Source organism: Schistocerca gregaria, chromosome 6, assembly GCF_023897955.1.
Source record: "Schistocerca gregaria isolate iqSchGreg1 chromosome 6, iqSchGreg1.2, whole genome shotgun sequence".
In the NCBI taxonomy this organism is placed as follows: domain Eukaryota; kingdom Metazoa; phylum Arthropoda; class Insecta; order Orthoptera; family Acrididae; genus Schistocerca; species Schistocerca gregaria.
The window spans coordinates 79852519-79872997 of record NC_064925.1 but is presented as its reverse complement, the minus strand read 5'-3'; the positions used below and the strand labels follow the sequence as shown (position 1 = coordinate 79872997).

At 39.9% G+C, this 20479-nt stretch overlaps 1 protein-coding gene across 1 annotated transcript in view; it reads right to left on the bottom strand.

Moving 5' to 3' along the window:
- The window catches only part of LOC126278396 (26S proteasome non-ATPase regulatory subunit 12), an 86689-nt gene that overhangs the window by 7390 nt on the left and 58820 nt on the right, over positions 1-20479 (bottom strand). The window contains exons 7-8 of the mRNA XM_049978496.1: positions 12264-12441; positions 11911-11988 (exon numbers count right to left, since the gene is read on the bottom strand). Coding sequence (XP_049834453.1) covers positions 11911-11988; positions 12264-12441 — 256 coding nt within the window. The remainder of the gene's footprint in view (positions 1-11910; positions 11989-12263; positions 12442-20479) is intronic.

Below are 20479 nucleotides of genomic sequence, written 5' to 3'. Positions count from 1 at the left end.
CTGTGCAGAATGTAATTTACTATAATTTCTGCACAGAATGTAATGTACTAAAGAGGTGTCTGCAGAGATTTTCAAACGGAGGAAAATTTTCGCTAAACTATTGTTCACAACATCTTCTATCATACACAGTGTATTATTTGGTTCTTGTTGATCATTATCAAAGAAAGCAGATATCCCCCTTCTGTATTTCATAAACTAACGATATAGGGAATGTATGGGCAAGTGTAATAATTTTTTACTCTTTAATAAGCAGCTACACGTTAGAAAGATGTTTTATCCATTCTATGCAATGAAGCAACCTGACTTCTTTTTAGGAAGTCCACATTGTAATTGGCATCAGTGATCATGAAGGCAATTGTAGCAACACTGATTACCGAAGTACAAAGGGCAACTAAAACACGTAGAAAGATATGGATGTTCAGTCAACTAAGTAAAGAGGCTGTAGTGCTGTATTTTCATGAGGAAAGTAAAATATCTGGATCTGGTTAGGTGCATGTAGCAGAACTGTAGCTAAAATTTATAAGAATAGTTCACCGTGCTCTAGATTGATATGTACCTGGTGGAACAGTTCACAATGGGAGGGTCCTTCAACGATATACAGTAAATGAGAAAGCATTCCTATAAAAACATAGGTGTAACACAAAGCATCGTGGTACAGACAAGAAAGTTCATGAATTAAACACATTTAACTATCAAGAGAGTCTTCAATGACTACCACAGCTGAATATTATCAGAAGCTCTGTTACAAAAGATGAAGATATTCCGATTGTATGTTAAGACTTGTTAGCGGCACCAAAGTTAGCATCCAGACTCTCACAGACAAGACAGGGACTGAAATTGGGAGCAGAAAAACAAAAAGTTGAAACAGTGAACAAACCTGAAGGTAATAAAACCAAAATCAGAAATGAAGAGCAACATTTTCTCATGTTCCTTCATACATAAAAATCCAGGAATATGGCCTCAATTTAAATCTCATGCAACTGTGAAGATGAGTGAATTAGATCTTAGTGTTAATGGTGTTGAGAAACACTGAAGTTCTAGGCCTCAACAGAATCCCTATCAAATTCTATACAGAAATGTAGCAGATTTATTCTCTCTTTGACCCACAATATACTACAGATCCGTGAAACAAAAAACCATGTCTAGTGGTTAGGAAAAACATGTTACACTCATCAACAAGAAGAACTGCAGAAGTGATACACAGAATTACTGTTAAAAAATGATGTACTAAAAGTCATGGGTGTACTGCCAGAAAAAAAGCTAAACTCTTATCAAGGTCTGACTGAATATTTGTGCAAAACTGTGTAACAATTGGCTACTTGCTTTAACTGTTTAGAAATGTAAAATTTTGCACGTTGAAAAACTAAAGAACTGCAATATCCATGAGTCACAGTAGGTATAAACTCATATAAATGCCAGGATGTAACAATTTGTATGGAAACGAAATGAAACAAGAGAACTGATTCAGTCATGGGTAAAGCAGGTTGGAGACTATGGTTCACTGATAGGATACTGAGAAAATGGAGTTAGCCTAAAAAGGAAACTGCTTACGATACACCTGTGAAACCCATCCTAGGAATTTGTTCAAACATGTGAGACCTACACCAAATACAACTAACAGGAAATATGGAGTATATAACAGAGAAGGGCAGCATGAATGGTCACATTCCTGTTTGCCCCTTGGGAGAGCGTCAAGGAGATCCTGAAAGAACTGAACTGGCACACAGTAAACTATCTCACGTAATTAGTTTCTTCATATTTGGGCCCACGGCCTCGATATAATTTCTGAATGATAAAACTATTTCACACATTCACTGTATGGTTTCAAATTCTTCACATAAGGTGGCATTTATTTTATCACGTATGTCGCTGCATTAAGGGCCAGTTTCGGCGTATTGCCATTTTCGGATGTCTGTAATAACAAAACCAAGAAATAAAAGGTAAATCACTAAATTAACATCACTACACTTTGTGTATTATAATTACTAGACACTTGTTCACCCAACACACACACACACACACACACACACACACACACACACACACACACACACACACACACTAGACACTTGTCCCCCTAAAACACATGCACGCACTCACTGAAAATATATACATATAGTTATGCATGAAGGAACACAATTTGTAAAATGTCATGTAATTAAAATGCTGTTGACAAATTGCTTCCAAGTCCTTGGCTCACATATTTACCATAGCAGCACAGCATGTCCTTTCACTTCCACTGACATAAACACAATTGTTATAATAATAAAAAAAATGGGAACAGGTAAAGTTCAAAGAGTATGCTCAGACAGCGACATTTTCCAAAGGGATCAGTGTATACCAGCAGACCACTAGTTGTTGGACCACAGTATTGCATGCATTATGTGCTTGCCATTATTCTTAATTAGAAATCTTACATAGTGGAAGCTAAAATTGTTTATAATAATGTTAGTACATTTAGTGTGACATCACCAGCCATTCGCACATGGTGAGGAAACAGTCAACAATATGAACGCCTTTCATTGTCGACAGCAGCATATAAACAATGTATATTGGGTTTAGCGACCTTTCTGCTAGCATCACAGTGCAGCTTGTGATCATGCATTTTTCTAAACTTGTGTCCACACAGTGTTTTTTGTGAGTGGAAATTTTAATAAACTTCATAGAAATGTCCTTAAAGAAGCTGCAACAAGACAACCATAAGAGTATACAATGATCTTAGAAATTAAATGTGGAATCACTGAAAAACACAAACATGGTGAGAGTGTTGGTGATTTAGCACACACATACAATTGGTCTACATAAACTATTTTCACTACCATCAAGGAAAGGGCAAGATTAAGGAGATAGATGCTTCAAAGGGAGTGACAAGAATATCTAAACAATGGTTTTGTATTCTGGACCATGTCGAAAGGTTGTTCCTTATATGGATAAATGAAAAGCAATTGCAAGGCAACACTATTAACGAGAACATCATTTGTGATAAGGCAAAAACAATTCTCGACGACCTCGTTAAGAAGACGCCAGGATGATCAGCAGCTGAAGAAGTTTTTAAGGGAAGCCTTCAGTGGTTTGAGGAGTTTAAGAGAAGAACCAGCACCCACAGGCATGGCAAAGCAGCCAGCTCCGACACAAAGGCAGCAAAGAACTTCATCAGCAGCTGATTTTTAATTGTGACAAGATGTGTGTATTCTGGAAAAAAGGTGCCGAAGGGTACCTTTATACAGCACAGGAAAAAGCATTGCCCAGTCACACGCCAATGAAAGACCACCTCCTACTGCTTTCTGTGCCAATGCAAGTGGCAATTTGAAAATCAAATACTGCTTGTTTACCATTCAGAAACTCCACGAGCCTTCAAGAAGTGTAAAATCCAGAATATCAGGTTAAATGTGATGTGGAGATCCAACAACAACAACAACAACAACGCTTCAGTGACACGTGATCTTTTTTGTGACTGGATAAATGAAGTGAGTGGCACTTCAGTGAAAAAATATTTGCAGGAGATGAATCTGCCACTCCCTACCTTGCCTGTAATGGACAATGCTCCTGCCCATTCTGCAAGTCTACAAGACAGCCTCCTTGAAAAATTTTAATTCATCAAGATCCAATTTTTGCTATCCAACACCACTCAGTTACTCCAGCCTAAGGATCAACAGATAATTTCCAGCATTAAGAAACTCTACACTGAAGCAATCTTCGAGCATTGCTTTTAGTTGACTGAAGTCTCACTCTCAGAGTGTTTTCGAAATATCAAATCAATGCCATTGTCCATGTCAAGATGATCAAAAAAGTTTTCGAAGGGGTTACCAAGAGAACCCTCCCTTCTGTTTGGAAGAAGCTTTGGTAAGAGTGTGTTGTCGAATGTGACTATGAGGCATTTTGAGTCAGTACCTGTGGAGCCTATAGTCAATGAGATTGTGTCTTTAGTGAAGAGCATGGGACTAGAAGTGGATAACAATGATATTGATGGGTTTGTGGAAGATCACGGCCAAGAAATGACCATCAAAGAGCTTATGGAGTTGCAATGTACACTCCTGGAAATGGAAAAAAGAACACATTGACACCGGTGTGTCAGACCCACCATACTTGCTCCGGACACTGCGAGAGGGCTGTACAAGCAACGATCACACGCACGGCACAGCGGACACACCAGGAACCGCGGTGTTGGCCGTCGAATGGCGCTAGCTGCGCAGCATTTGTGCATCGCCGCCGTCAGTGTCAGCCAGTTTGCCGTGGCATACGGAGCTCCATCGCAGTCTTTAACACTGGTAGCATGCCGCGACAGCGTGGATGTGAACCGTATGTGCAGTTGACGGACTTTGAGCGAGGGCGTATAGTGGGCATGCGGGAGGCCGGGTGGACTTACCGCCGAATTGCTCAACACGTGGGGCGTGAGGTCTCCACAGTACATCGATGTTGTTGCCAGTGGTCGGCGGAAGGTGCACGTGCCCGTCGACCTGGGACAGGACCGCAGCGACGCACGGATGCACGCCAAGACCGTAGGATCCTACGCAGTGCCATAGGGGACCGCACCGCCACTTCCCAGCAAATTAGGGACACTGTTGCTCCTGGGGTATCGGCGAGGACCATTCGCAACCGTCTCCATGAAGCTGGGCTACGGTCCCGCACACTGTTAGGCCGTCTTCCGCTCACGCCCCAACATCGTGCAGCCCGCCTCCAGTGGTGTCGCGACAGGCATGAATGGAGGGACGAATGGAGACGTGTCGTCTTCAGCGATGAGAGTCGCTTCTGCCTTGGTGCCAATGATGGTCGTACGTGTGTTTGGCGCCGTCAGGTGAGCGCCACAATCAGGACTGCATACGACCGAGGCACACAGGGCCAACACCCGGCATCATGGTGTGGGGAGCGATCTCCTACACTGGCCATACACCACTGGTGATCGTCGAGGGGACACTGAATAGAGCACGGTACATCCAAACCGTCATCGAACCCATCGTTCTACCATTCCTAGACCGGCAAGGGAACTTGCTGTTTCAACAGGACAATGCACGTCCGCATGTATCCCGTGCCACCCAACGTGCTCTAGAAGGTGTAAGTCAACTACCCTGGCCAGCAAGATCTCCGGATCTGTCACCCATTGAGCATGTTTGGGACTGGATGAAGCGTCGTCTCACGCGGTCTGCACGTCCAGCACGAACGCTGGTCCAACTGAGGCGCCAGGTGGCAATGGCATGGCAAGCCGTTCCACAGGACTACATCCAGCATCTCTACGATCGTCTCCATGGGAGAATAGCAGCCTGCATTGCTGCGAAAGGTGGATATACACTGTACTAGTGCCGACATTGTGCATGCTCTGTTGCCTGTGTCTATGTGCCTGTGGTTCTGTCAGTGTGATCATGTGATGTATCTGACCCCAGGAATATGTCAATAAAGTTTCCCCTTCCTGGGACAATGAATTCACGGTGTTCTTATTTCAATTTCCAGGAGTGTATTTTGCAGCAGGAAATTGTGGAGAGGCATTCTTCAGAGGTGGAGGTGTTAACAGCAAAGCGGTCTCCTTCTGGTGCAATAGGAGACATTTTAAAAGCAAGGGAATTGGTTGTAGTGTCATTTGAAAACCATCATCTAATGAAGAAGAGGCTATGCTCGCTTCTAATTTATTTCATGATACTGCTGTGTTGAATTTTCGCCAAGTGTAGAAGTATCGACAGAAATAAATGACTACAGGTAGCTTCCTAATAAAAAGGAATTAGTTATGCATCATGAATAATAAAGCACATAATATGCTGTATGTATAATTTTCTTTGAATAAATGGCATGAATAAGATAAAACTTAGAGTACTTTTTCCGTGTGGTATGCATAATCATATTTTACATTAATTTACATGGGATAAATTGTTTCACTTAATGAGTGTTTTGCTCTGTAAGATTCTGGAACAAATTACGCTTGCTATGCGAGGTTCCACTGTATTCACAATAATGTCACCACTATAATGAACTATAATGGTTATTATTACAAGAAACAAAGAGTTTGTAAAATTTTCATATGTCATTACAGTAAAAAGCAGTTCCTCTGGCCAAAGTTTCTCCCCAACAGAAGGGAGAGTTCTTCTGGTAACACCTTCTGATGCCTTTTCGATCATCTTGATGCAGACAAAGATGCTGAAGTGATACTTCGAAAACTTGTGGTACTTATGGTAGTTTAATATACACAACAACATCACTAATATAACAGACACTACCACATTAAAACACTGTGGCTCTGCAACAATACCAGATGCCATGACATTAAAAGTAGACTTTCACATTCATTGGTTCATATGGAACTTAAAATGTAACTAAAGTTGTCCAAAAACCTCCTGGTCCTCCCCCTCCGCCGCAAATTTGTCTGCTCATTTAGTATTTGTGATGCTGCTTTTTCAGGTGCTTTATATTTTCATTTCCTACAAAATATTCCTGGTTTCTCCCTCAACAGTATTATGTAATTTTTTGTTTATATACAGTTGTGGTTTGACAAGTCTGGTAAAAACTCAACGAAAAATGTTTGTTTGATGAACAACTTACATTATGTCTTGACTTCATCTCCTTTCAGGGATATACACTTGGTCCAGCAATCCTCCAGATTTTTCATACACTGGAAAAATAGGTTCTGTCACACTTCAGGACACTCATTGACTGCTACCACTTCCTCATTTGACGAAAATTTCATTCTAGCAAGCCGAAGTTTCAAGTTAGGGAACAGCAAGAAGTCACCGGGGGTAAGTCTGGTCAATAGTGTTGATGGGGAACCAATTCAAAGCCCAATTCATGCACTTTCACCGTTGTTTTCGTTTGTGCGTGGAATGGTGCTTGGTCTTTTTTCGGCCAACCCAAGTTTCAAACAATACAACAATGATGCTAATTGGGTTTAGTTATGGCTCTATGCCTTTTTTGAAGCACCCTATGAGGATTATTCACTGGGAATCCTAAAAAACCTTACCAGAAGACAAAATGTATTTGCCTTCCTCAGTGCACTTTCACCAGCCATTATTTTGACTGCCGTTTTAACTCTGATGTGTAATGAGAGAACCATGTTTCATCAATTGTCACAAATCGGTGCAAAATGTCTTGCAGATTGCAATTGAAGGCCACCAGACACTGTGCTGAAATGTTGTTCTTGATGCCGTTCCAGTCACCTGTGAGCAATAACGGCACCCACCTTGCACACAGCTTATTCATTGTCATCTCTCTGTGTATGATATTATGACCTAACTCATATGCTTACAATCTCTGCAATGTCATGATTTTTATTCAGTGGTCATTCTTTTACCACAGCATCGATTCTGTCAATGGTACATTTGTCATAACCTCAATAGGACGGCAGGAGCGCACTTCGTCTTCGGTGCTTGTCCAACCATGTTTAAATTCATTAATCCAAAAGCAAGTGGTCATCAATGATGGCGCTCAGTCCAGGAACTTCATCCAATTCTGTTTTGATCTGTGCGGCAGTCCAAGCCTTCAAATGAAAATGTTTAATAACAGTATGAAACTGTTTTCTTCATTTTCAATCACAGACTACTCACTGACCAATTCAGATGGCTGTCAACAATGAACTGCACACTGCATATTGTTGAAATTCTTTATATGATCCTTGGAATAATCAAGCTAATCAACCATGAAGCGTAACAAAAATATTCCATCCTTTCATGGAAATTTACTAGATTTAGCAAACCATTCTTGTATAATGAGGAATGGCCGATTCCTCTTAGATACATGCCATATGTGGATGAATTATTCTCATTCTATCTGACATGTTCATCAAAACTTCTCCCCATTTGGCCAATATAAAACTTCTTGCAGTTCCTACAATTTATTTTATGAGAGGCACTCAAATGAAAACGAGGCAGAAGGAAAAAAGTAAGTAAACTGTTTATTATTTCAAAAGTAATCACCATAACCACTAATGCATTTATTACACTCTTGAACAAGTCAGTCAATGCCTTCATTGAAAAACGTTTGCAGCTGCTTACAGAAGCAAGATTGTACCCACATGTGCACCTTTTCCTCCACAGCAAATCAATTGCTATGAATGTATGCTAAACAATCTTGGCAACATGTGGTCCCATCCAGATCGCGTAAGAACTTATTTGGGATACAATTAATACCTGGGCCTGCTCTGGGGCAGTCCTTGCTCAGCTGCTATTAAGTACTATGCCACAATACCAGAGAAGGAAAGTTGCTATTCACCATATAGCGGAGATACTGAGTCGCGATAGACACAATAAAGAGATTCACACAATTAAAGCTTTCGGCACACACACACACACACACACACACACACACACACACACACACACACACATGCACGCACACAAACGCAACTTGCACACACATCTGCAGTCTCAGAGAGCTGAGACCACAATGCAAACAGCAGCACCAGTGCATGACGGAAGTGGCAACTGGGTGGGGGTAAGGACATCTTTGCTATCTGGATTGAAGGTGAGGACACCTTATTCACATTCCTCCAGAACCTCAACAACTTCTCCCCCATTTGCTTCACCTGGTCCTACTCAACACAACAAGCCACCTTTCTAGATGTTGATCTTCACCTCAGAGATGGCTACATCAGTACCTCCGTCCATATCTAACTTACTAACCACCAGCAGTACCTCCACTTCGACAGCTGCCACCCATTCCATACCAAGAAATCCCTTCTGTACAGCCTATCCACCCGTGGTCGTCGCATCTGCAGTGACGAGCAGTCCCTCTCAAAATATACCAAGGGTCACATTGAAGCCTTGAATGACTAATTATCCTCCCATCCTTGTACAAAAACAAATCTCCCTCGCCTTATCTTTCCAGTCTCCCGCCACCTCCCAAAGTCCCACAGTCCGGCTACAGAGGAGCATTACCCTCATAACACAGTACCAATCCGGGACTGGAGCAACTGAATTACATTCTCCGCCAGGGTTTCGATTACCTCTCGTCATGCCCTGAAATGAGAAATGTCCTGCCCACTATCCTTCTCACCCCGCCTACCGTGGTATTCCACTGTCCACCGAACCTACACAATATACTCATCCATCTTTACACAAACCCGGCTCCCAGTCCCTTAACTCATGGCTCATACCTCTGTAATAGACATAGGTGCAAGACCTGTCCCACCACCACCACCACCACCACCACCTACTCCAGTCCGGTCACTAACATCACCTATCCCATTAAAGGCAGGGCTTCGTGTGAAACCAGTCATGTGATTTACAAGCTAAGCTGCAACCACTGTGCTGCATTCTATGTAGGCATGATAATCAACAAGCTGTCTGTCTGCATGAATGGTAACTGACAAACTGCGGCCAAAAAACAAGTGGACCACCCAGTTGCTGAACACACTGCCAAACATGATATCCCTGATCTCAATGACTGCTTCACAGCCTGTGCCATATGGATCCTTCCCACCAACACCAGCTTTTCTGAATTGCGCAAGTGGGAACTTTCCCTGCAATACATCCTACGTTCCCGTAACCCTCCTGGCCTCAACCTTTGTTAGTCACTGTCCTCACCCATCCAGCCCCCTCCCTGTTCCCATTCCAGCACTACACAGCCGTCATTTCACCGCCACACCCAGTCTTTTAATTTCTTTTATTTCTCTCCCTTCTGCTACTTACCCCCCCCCCCCCCCCCCCACACACACACACCTTCTCTCCTGCCCTCTGTCTAAACTGCAACACTTCACTGTCCGCCACTCCCACCATACTATCCCTCCCCCTCCCCGCCCCAGCCTCCTCCTTACCCCCCACCAAGTCGCCACTCCCATCATGCACTGGTGCTGCTGTTCACAGTGTGGTCTCACCTTTCTAAGACTGCAGATGTGTGTGCAAGTTGTGTGCGTGTGTGTGTCTACTGCTGGCAAAGGCCTGAATGGCCGAAAGCTTTAATTGTGTGAATCTTTTTATTGTGCCTATTGCGTCTCAGCATCTCCACTATATGGTGAGTAGCAACTTTCCTTCTCTGGTATTGTTACATTCCATCCTGTATTTTCCATTGTTTGATTTAAGTACTGTGTCAGTAATATTTCTTAAAACAGTAGAAACACTGCCATCTCTTCCTTCTGTAATCCTTTTTGTGTAGCCTTACACATGTCAACATCTATAATCCATTTAACTACCAATTCTTACATATGTAGCCTCATCTGAATAGTGCTCTTTCAGTGTTTAAACTTTTAAGTAGATGGTAACTTCCTAACGTTTGGACAACAAAATTGGCTTGTATGATTTTCCTAAGACACTGGATGCTGTTGCCTATTCTGGTAGGTGATAATTTGCAATATTATTGTGTTTTCTGTTTGTGCTGTATGAAACCCTGACACGCAGTTATGAACGTGATACAGTCACCACTGATGCCTCATGTCACCATGAATTTATGCAACACTAAGGGCTGACAACATATTACTACTTTCAGAAATGTTTACCCCTCCACATAGCTTGATCCCTCTTCTCTACTTGAGGAAGGAACTAAAAGTTCCAAAAAATAGCTTTCTGTACTTACGTGTGTTTTGCGAGCAGTACTTGGAAATTTTCCCTCTTACATGGATATACCAGCCAGCCACTGTCACACCTTTTAATTTCATACTTATCACAATTAAGAAATAATGCACTAACATTGCAAAACTTCATTAGAGGCAAATTTCCAATATTTCAGTTCTTTCTACTATTTTATTTCATTCTAATTTTAGATGAAGAGACCAATAACTTGTCAATTCACATGCCTTCAAAAAATAATAATTACTTCAAGCACCTTGCCACCAATTTTCATTGTTCAAAACATCTTTCTGAGAACAGCCCTTTCTTTACAATTTCAGAACATCCTAGAAGTTTTGTGCCATGAACATCACGACTTTAATGCAATTATAAAAGCAGCTGAACTTCTGGGAGATAAAGTACAGAAATGTGAGAAGTTTCTCCGAGTCCCATGTTTAACAGTGATTGTACCTTGAACCTGCAGCAAGATTGCAGGAGAAGGCAGATTCTAGTTTTGTTATGAAATACTAGACTGGATTATACAAGAGAATACAATGGGAAAATATACACAATAGCTTTATGTAACATGCCTATCAAGATTTGTTGAGTTGAATGGCTAGTGTCTTGAAGTGAGATCATAACACGAACACCAAGAAGAGTAAAAAAAAGACTGAATGGAATGTGGTCAAACAAATCAGATAATGCTGCGAGAATTGCACACTGAAAGTAACTGTTGACTTTTGCAATTTGGGGAACAAAATAGCTGACAATGTTATAAAGCTTTTCATATGGAATGTAACCTTATACAGAAATGAAATGTGGTTTAAGAAAGAAGAGAGTAGAAGGGTTTGAAATATGGTGTTGCATATGAATGAAGAAGATTAGGCAGGTACACTGAATAACTCATGAAGATAACTAAATGAAATTGCTGATAAAAGTAATTTATGGGACAATTTGGCCAAAAGTAGGGGTTAGCTAATAGGACATATCCTGAGTTATCGAGGAATAGTGAATTTCACTATGAAAAAAAGTATGGGGGGTAAAAATTGTTTTTGTTTGAGTTGCCTCCAGTGGCCATCCAACATAGTTACTGGAGCAAATAACATGACAACTTTTGACCAAGTTTGCTGCCGTACCTGTCTTTTTCAATATATTGAGCAGTCTTGTCAGTTCCTCCATTTGACCTTTTAGTAACTGTTTATTTGTTTTTTTCCAAATTTATGAAACTCAGTTTGCTCTATGGTAACTGAGTGTGCACTTGTGCCGAAGTTGACTAAGCCCTCCCCTCAACCACACAAGTGAGTGGCGCGCGTGCGTCCACACACACACACACACACACACACACACACACACACACACACACACAGAGTGTCAATTCTTTATTAATAGATCTGCGGTGCACTATATGAAAATGGGATCAAAGTTTTTCACACTGTAAGTACACTGTACATACCTCAATGGGCAAATCCAGCAATTCTGCCATTCTTTTCAGACTTATCCTAGTGTAATACTTTGCCATTACTCTGATATTCTGCAAAATAAGGAAATAAAAAAACAGATTGTTTAAACAATATTTGTTATTTAATTTATTTCAAACTTCTAATTCAATTCAGTCATGCCACAGCAGATAAGAACTATAGTCAACAAAAGAGGCTGGGTATCATCAAAATGAGGGAAGGACAATGAAAAAATGGAGGGAATGAGGGTGGTATAAGCAGAATATGGAATATAGAATCAGTTTAGCCAAAGTAAACTGGTAAAATACAGATGTAAATGACAACTAGACAAGACAGTTTATTATCTTACATGCTCAACAACACGGCTCTTCAAATCTTGCCACCTCTTCTGTCCTTGTTCCGAGTCAGCAGTGAACACAGATGTGGGCTTACTTTGTGGCGAGCCTTGCCTCAACTCCTTTTCATAGATCTCGCAAAGGCCAGACCATTTGATCAACTCTGGATTTGTGAACAGGCGAAGTAGCTCCCTGTATATCAACAGAAACATGAACAATGATCATGAAATCTTGCTCTGTTGTTTGACGTCAATTTGATGAAAATGTAAATGCAAATTTAATTTCTTACTAAGGTTTGTGGCAAGAAATGGTTAAATCAGACATGTTTTCATCATATATCCTATTATAATTTACCAAAAAAATAACTGAAGGTGAAGGATTAGTTAAGAACCTTTGTGTTATATTTGATGGATTGTTTCAGTTCTGTAGCGTTAACTCCACCGAAGTTAAGTTTTATTTTAATTTACTTCTAACGAGTCTGTAAATCAGACACATTCTGAGCATCCAGAACACTTTGTAGAACATCAAACATTTCCTGGAACCAGAAATTTCCATAACTTTAAGTCATCAGATTGTTTTGAGAACTTTGATGGGAGGAGGATGAGCAGTGATGTGAAGGCTACTTTGAAATACAAGTTAAGGAATAAATTAGCAAACTTTGTGAGAGAAGACACTTTTATTCCATCAAATGTAACTTGTAAATATTCTAGTTCATTGTACTCTGGGATAATCATTGTCCTAAACACAACAGAACATGGCGTTACTCTACAATTTATGTATCCTTCAGGACCTTCGCCATTATTCCATAGGCGAAAATGAGAATATATTTACCTGTTACCAGTCCTCACATACTTGCTGTAGTTAAATGTTCAAAAACCTCAACCGCAAAAATTTGCCAATTTTCAGAGGAGTCTCTATGCAGAAAAAAAAATATTACCATTGGAAATTCTGTCTACTATATGTAACGATGTTTAAAAATTCTATTAACCTGAACTTTTTTAAAAATACCGTTGATTGAGCCTGTTTCTTTTATAAATTTAATTGCTTAGAATTTCTGTTAGGTCAAAAGTATATTATTTGGAGCACTTGGAGTTTCAAAAATTATTTTAGATTCTCAAGGGGGAAAAAAATCAAATGCTATTATTTGTTACAAAAGAAATAATAACAAAGTAATAAAAACTGCATTATTTTTATTTCCCAAAGCGATAGCTGATACTTTGAGGATTACTTAAAAATCTATTTCAGCCTGTGTGTTTTTCAATGTAAAGGTAAACCAGATTTTTTTGCAAAATAAAATATTGTATATTCACTTTCCAAAGAGCCATTCTTCAGTGTCGTTGATACACACTGTTTCAACATGAGTCCAATGGCCTCAGTTGGCATCAACAGCTGTTTAAGCAAGTCTGTGGGCTCGTAAAATGCAGCAGATGTACTTGAACACATAAGGATCACAGTAATGTTATATGAGGGTCACTCCAAAAGAAATGCACACTATTTCTGTAAAAAAAAAAGTTTTATAGTGAATAGATACATCCTTCCCACTTGTTTTCAAACTTAGTTCAACCTGTTCCCATGAGTGGTGCCGTCACAACATGTCTTCAAGATGGCTGCTACACTTGATGTTCGTCAGAAGCAACGTGCAGTCATAGAATTCCTGTGCTGTGAAAACAAGACAGTGGCGGGCCTCGTACTGCACACACTCCAGACAATGTGCAGAGAATTAACGAATTGGTGACTGCTGACAGATGCATTACAGTGAATGAACTGTCACGCTACGTTGGGATAGCGGAAGGAAGTGTTTGCAGAATACTCAAAGCGTTGACGTTAAAAAAGGTTTGTGCCAACTGGGTTCCCAGGAGGAAGACAGTGGCTCACGAAGGAACAAGAAAAATGGTATGCAGTGAACTTTTGGAAGAGTATGAGAATGGTGGAGATGAATTTCTTGAAAGAATTGTGACAGGTGATGAAATGTGGCTCCATCACTTTTCACCAGAGACGAAGAGGCAATCAATGGAGTGGCATCATGCAAATTCACCCAAGGTGGGGGGATATTCAAAACCACACCTTCTGCTGGAAAAGTTATGGCTACGGTGTTTTTCGATTCCGAAGGACTCTTGCTTGTGGACATCATGCCAAATGGAGCCTCTATAAATTTTGATGCATATGTGATGACGCTGAAGAAGCTTCGAGCTAGACTCTGTCGTGTTCGACCACATCAGCAAAAGCAGGATGTTTTGCTGTTGCATGACAATACACGGCCACATCTCAGTCAAAAAACCATGGAAGCGATCACAAAATTCGGATGGACAACATTGAAACACCCGCCTTAACAGTCCTGACCTGGCTCATTGTGACTATCATCTCTTTGGGAAACTGGAAGACTCTCTTCGTGGAACAAGGTTTGAAGAGGATGACTCCCTTGTGCATGCTGTCAAACAGTGGCTCCAACAGGTTGGTCCAGAATTTTGCAGTGCTGGCGTACAGGCACTGGTTCCAAGATACCTTAAGGCAGTTGAGAGGGATGGAAATTATGTGGAGAAATGAAAATATCATTCCTAAAGGATGTATCTACACACTGTAAAACTTTCAAACATGTAGAATAAAATATGGATTTAAAATAAAATAGTGTGCATTTCTTTTGGAGTGACCCTCGTATATGTATTTGAAATTGGTTAAAATCAGATATATCCACTGAAAATACTCTTTGCTATATAATATGCGACAGTTATTGCACAAATGAAATTTGTTATTAAAGGTACTTAAAAGCTACTTATTACTACTAAAAATACTTATAGTTTTAAATCAGATGTTTCGTTTCACTCATTTAAACATTGTGAGTGGTAGCGTTTTTGGCCTGATTCCACTTACACCTGGAAATGTCATCTGCTTTCACGTTTATTAGTAGTTGCAAATACGAATGTCAAATCTCATTAATAAATCTAAAGCACCTTCAAACACGTGGGCAGATGAAATTAAAATCTAATCTAGCTTAGGGTGATGGACACAAAATTTCTAACACTGAATACATTACCAGTGACTTCTTTATTTTTAATTTTACAGGAAATCTCTACATCCAGTCACCTAAACATTACACACAGATTTACTCTAGGCTATCCATTTCATTTTCGTGATAACTAACACATTCATCATCCTGAATTGTTCCAATTCATCATCACTCGATCGAGTTGTGACCATGTTAATAATTACATCACCAATGGTAACTTTCATGATGGCACTGTTCATACAGTACTCAGTTTCTAATCATGTTACCTTATTACAGTACCCACACCAGTCTTAAGCAGTAACACTTTTCTGAAGGGAGCATCTGTGTGCTTTTGCAGGATTTCACTGGACATTTCCCCAGTCACACTACATTCTCTAAAATATCTTTAAACTTTTGCCTACGCAAGTTCAACTGCATTGAGATTACAATTGTATGATGGTAAGCAGACAACTTTATTGCCTAGACTTTAAGCCAATTTCGTCGATGACGAAAATTTTCTGCACTTGTTGGTGCCATTCAATCAGGGGGAAGAGAGCCCCTTTTCTCATACTGCCAGCACAGTTGATTCTCCTCTTCTGTAGCCACTCCATCACAATCTTTTTTATTGGTGTCTTGTCAAGATGCCTGATGTTACAGAGCTCACTCTCCGCAACAGTCACCCACTGTGGAAGAAGGTTTGGCAAAAATAATTCCTGAAACCACTTTTCGAAGTTCGTGGAATTCACTGGGATATGGTAGTCTCCTTTGACAGATTTACTATAGACCTGACGCTAAGCTTCTCAGATAAAACCATTTTTGAAACCTACACTTGCAAATACAAGTAATTCTGAAGCAATGTAGGATCATGTTACTATCAAACCAAGTCTCACGAAGGTAAAAAATATTGTTACCTGTTTCACAAATCCCTCTCATTTCCACAAGGAATCGGGAATGCCAGTCTTATTTCTCTCATTGACTAGGACTACTGAATAAAAGAATTACTGAAAGTCTCCTCCTCCTCTTTCTTGGAGTTCCTGGAGATTCTCCAGGATAAGTATTAGTAAACTTCAAGAGTTTCTTTAAGCTGGACACATTTTTTCCAGTTTACACAGCAGCAGGTGTAGTAGTTTGTTCTGCTGTTTGTCTGAGTTGCAACATTTAACAACATTCATCACCATTTTGCAAGCTCGGCTGTGACTTGCTGCTCACTTTCCATGAACAGGAATGGAGGAAGTTGGCGGTGTCACAGTCAATGAGGCAGCATCAGACTCATTCATTTTGACATACAGAAATTGAATATGAAGTCACAACACAGTAAATTAACCTGTGAACAGTGTGGCTATGAAAATATCAGAAGTAAGGTTGGTAGTTGACAGAAATGAGTGAATATCATTACAAATAAATACATAATCTTTCAACATATATCAAAACCAATCCTTGATAGTTGCCATGCCATGGCTCTTTAAAAAGTGAACTGACAATACGGTAATATATATATATACATTTTTTTCCCATCTTGATAGTTTTACTTGTAGGTATGAAAACCTTTCTTCTACAATCCTCATATTGTAGAGCAGGCATGAGAAACCTTTAGCGACCCACAAGTCAGATTCACATCTTTTTTTAAGCTCAGGGACTGCCTTGCCATATAATGCTACAGCAGCGCTCAAAACGCATTAAGTCAAAACCATAGTGTCCAAGATATTAATGTTTATAGGGTGATGCGCTGATATAAATGGCACACCTTCCCTGACATGCTACAACAACAAATTATGCTTCAAAAAGCATGTTTTATAGAGTATATTCATTTTGTGTTCACCAAATCTTCAGATGTCTACACTCATTACATGTTGTGAACACTGTTTACTTATGACAGTTGACAACAGCTGTCTCAAGAACTTCCACTGTAAAATTCTGCAATGCCATTAGTACAGAAACAATGTTCGTTACCTGAAATAAATGTAAATATCTGAAGGTGGAATGTTAGGCACCTTCAAATGTCATCACCAAAAACAATTGTCTATAAAAGTAACTGGTTGCAGCCAATTCATTATAAATTATCTTCAGTTTCAATAGTTGCAGTGTTTTAATACATTCACAATGGACAAGAATTACTTACTAATTGGGGGGGGGGGGGGGGGCAACACCACTCAACGTGGCACAGTCAACAAATAATAGGAGTGCCCCTGTAAATTTCTTTATGGGTCAGTTTCCCAACTGCCCTATAGAGAACAGAACTTTTAAATTTAACATTGAATTGAGGAAGTATGGCTTTTTGTATCTCTGGAAGTTATTGCAGGAGAGATCTGAAACTTTACTCGTATTAACTTACTAATAGAAAGTTTTAAAGCATAAAATTTCATTTTCTAGCTGCTTTCCAATATCTTAAAAATTGAGGGCAAAGTTGACTATATTTGTAAAAAATGCCAAAAATGGGGAAAAGAAAGTCTTGTGCAAACTCTTTAAAGTCTTCATAAGAAAGGCCGTGTTCTAAATCACCTAAAAATCTAGATTTAGTTTTTCAGTGTGAGCATATAAGGCCCACATCATATTAAAAAAATATGATTTGGTTTCGCAATGCAAGCATATAAGGCCCTAAAGAACAACGGCAAGGTAGAGGTGCATTGAAAATATGTCCCTATCCCACTGGTACTCTACTATGACAACTTTTATTGCATTCTACAATTATGTAGTACTCTCTGGGGAAGTTAATATCCAAAGTCCTGATGGCTAGGATGTGAGATCAAGTAAAGCAAAATGTGTAAATGTGCTGAAATGGTCCATGATGGCTTAACTGCTGCTGGTTTGTCTTCAAGTGAGAAAGCCAGCACTACTATCACAAAAGGCCACTCCCGATAGCTGTGCAACAGCAGCTATGGTGTGTTTCTTTACCACAGGTTCCCAAGCCTGATAAGAGTTTCTTTACACATAATTCTAAGCCTGATTATATATTTCTTGATGTGTCAGAGGACAAAACTATAAGAGGTATCTTTTAGGAGACTTCCGCTGAGTAGAAGGATACTTTAATAAGCCTTATGCATCCACATGATACAGCACCTTCATTTTATTGGCCCTCAAGGGGTGACAAGGGATGTGTCCTGAAACAGCACATTATTGCAGTTATTCCAGCACCCTCAGTAATGTCATCTGGCTGGCTGTATAATTTTCTTCATGAAGTTCAACAGCAAATTAATGAAACTTGTATAAAATTCACCTACGTTGAAGGAAACATAAGCTTAGGATTCTAAGAGAGACCTCTTCTAACTTTGTCCACTGGCACTTCAAGCAATGTATTATCACGCTTGTGATTCCATGTCAAGAAATCCTTATCAAGATTGGATACCTGTGATAAAAAAATCAATTGGCAGCTGCTGTTGCACAGTTATCGGATATGGGCCCTACGGCAATGAGGATGCTAGCTTTCTCACTTCAAAACAAATAAGCTGTGGTTAAGTGACAATGGACCATTGCAACACATTAAGACAATTTTTAATTAGTTCAAATAAACTACCAACTATGCTATACTTTAAACTGTAACTAAACTATCGTGTCAAAGGCAGTGTACAATGAAAAGACATACTCTAAATTCTCTAGAACCATGACCAAAAAGTGTCAGGTAGACTGGTATGAACTTACGCACAACTTAAACAATGTGGCAATATGTAAAACTTGAAGGTAGTTTGTAAGATATGAGTTGCAGCTAGTATGACATAATTTTACTACCATTACACCCAGAGCCTTGGTAAAGCACAGATAAATTTTGAAGCTTATTACTAGTTGGATTCTGTTGTTATCACGGCAGAAAAACAGGCTGAAAAATGGCAAGATGAATTGTGACAAAACAACCTCCCCTTTTTTATGTTTTTTTGTTTTGATTCAGTCTCATTCCCTAACCATCAGGACTGTTGAGATCCAGTCATGCATGGTGACATCAGTTTATAAACCACCAAATGCTGGGTTCAAGTTCATAGAATGCCCCAATTTTCAATCTCAGCAATAAAGCAGGTCACTTATCACTTAAAACTGCCATAGCACATCTTGAGGTTTCCAGAGACTAATCAGAGTGGACAAGATCGTGAACACTGGGCTAAACAGATGGAGGGTTGATGTTAATACATGAGCAGAAGTTGCCATCCTTGTTTAACGGTGGGACATGGCACGGACAATATAACCCTGATAACACATTTGTTAGTGACCATATTGCCCAGAAGGCAAAGAAGGAAATTTTGGGGTCTCTTCCTCACACTAAGCACCAACCAGTGAACTTCACTGTTGCAGCAATGGTGTAGTCAGAAACTGCCCAATTTAAAAGACTATTCAATTTTATAAGAGCACAGTGCGAGTAGTTCAACAGACCCAATAAAGAAGCCATAAAGCTTAAGCCAAACCCAGAGATGTATGATAGGTTTATCAAATTACTTAAAGTCATCTCTCGTAGATACATTCATAAAGGATGCAGAACAGATTACATCCCTGGACTTGATAATGATTCAAGATCTCTCCTTCGGAAATACAAACACTTATTTGAAGATGACCCATTCCATGAAGAAACAACTCAGATACGTGATGAACTACTGATGTTATATCAGCAACAAGAAGAGAGAAATGGTGTGGTGTGGTGACCTGAGTAGACACGAAACAGAACAGCCATAAGGTGTGGAAGCTGCTGAAGAAAATTAACAGTGACCCCACAAGTTCTCCTCCAAGCCTATTTAATTTAACACCTAAACAAATTGCACATCAACCATTATTGAATGGGAAAACTAAAAGAAGAACTGTGGACAGGAAAGTTTCAAAGAAACATTAATGAGGAAGACCAAACTGATACTCCCTTCAACATGGAAGAATTGAAAGCAACTTTTCAGTCTATGAAGAACAATGAAGTAGCAGGCTCAGATGATCTAAGACCAGAGCAAATTAAAATGTTTGGGCCAGTTAGAAAGCAATGGCTCTTAAATTTAATGAACACCTGCATTTCAAAATTACAGATTCCTAAGATCTGGCACAAAGCCAAAGTTGCATCACTTCTGAACCCTGGAAAGGAACCAACTGATCTTAAAAACTTTCGACCAGTTTCTCTTTGCCAACTGTACGAAGTCCTGGAAAGGCTGATCCTCAACTGCATCTCACATGATGTTGATAAAAACCTTATAAATGAGCTGTCGGGTTTCTGCCCAGGAAAGTCACGCTGTGGTGAAATCCTCAATTTGACTCAGTATATAGAGATCGATACAAAAGAACACAAGT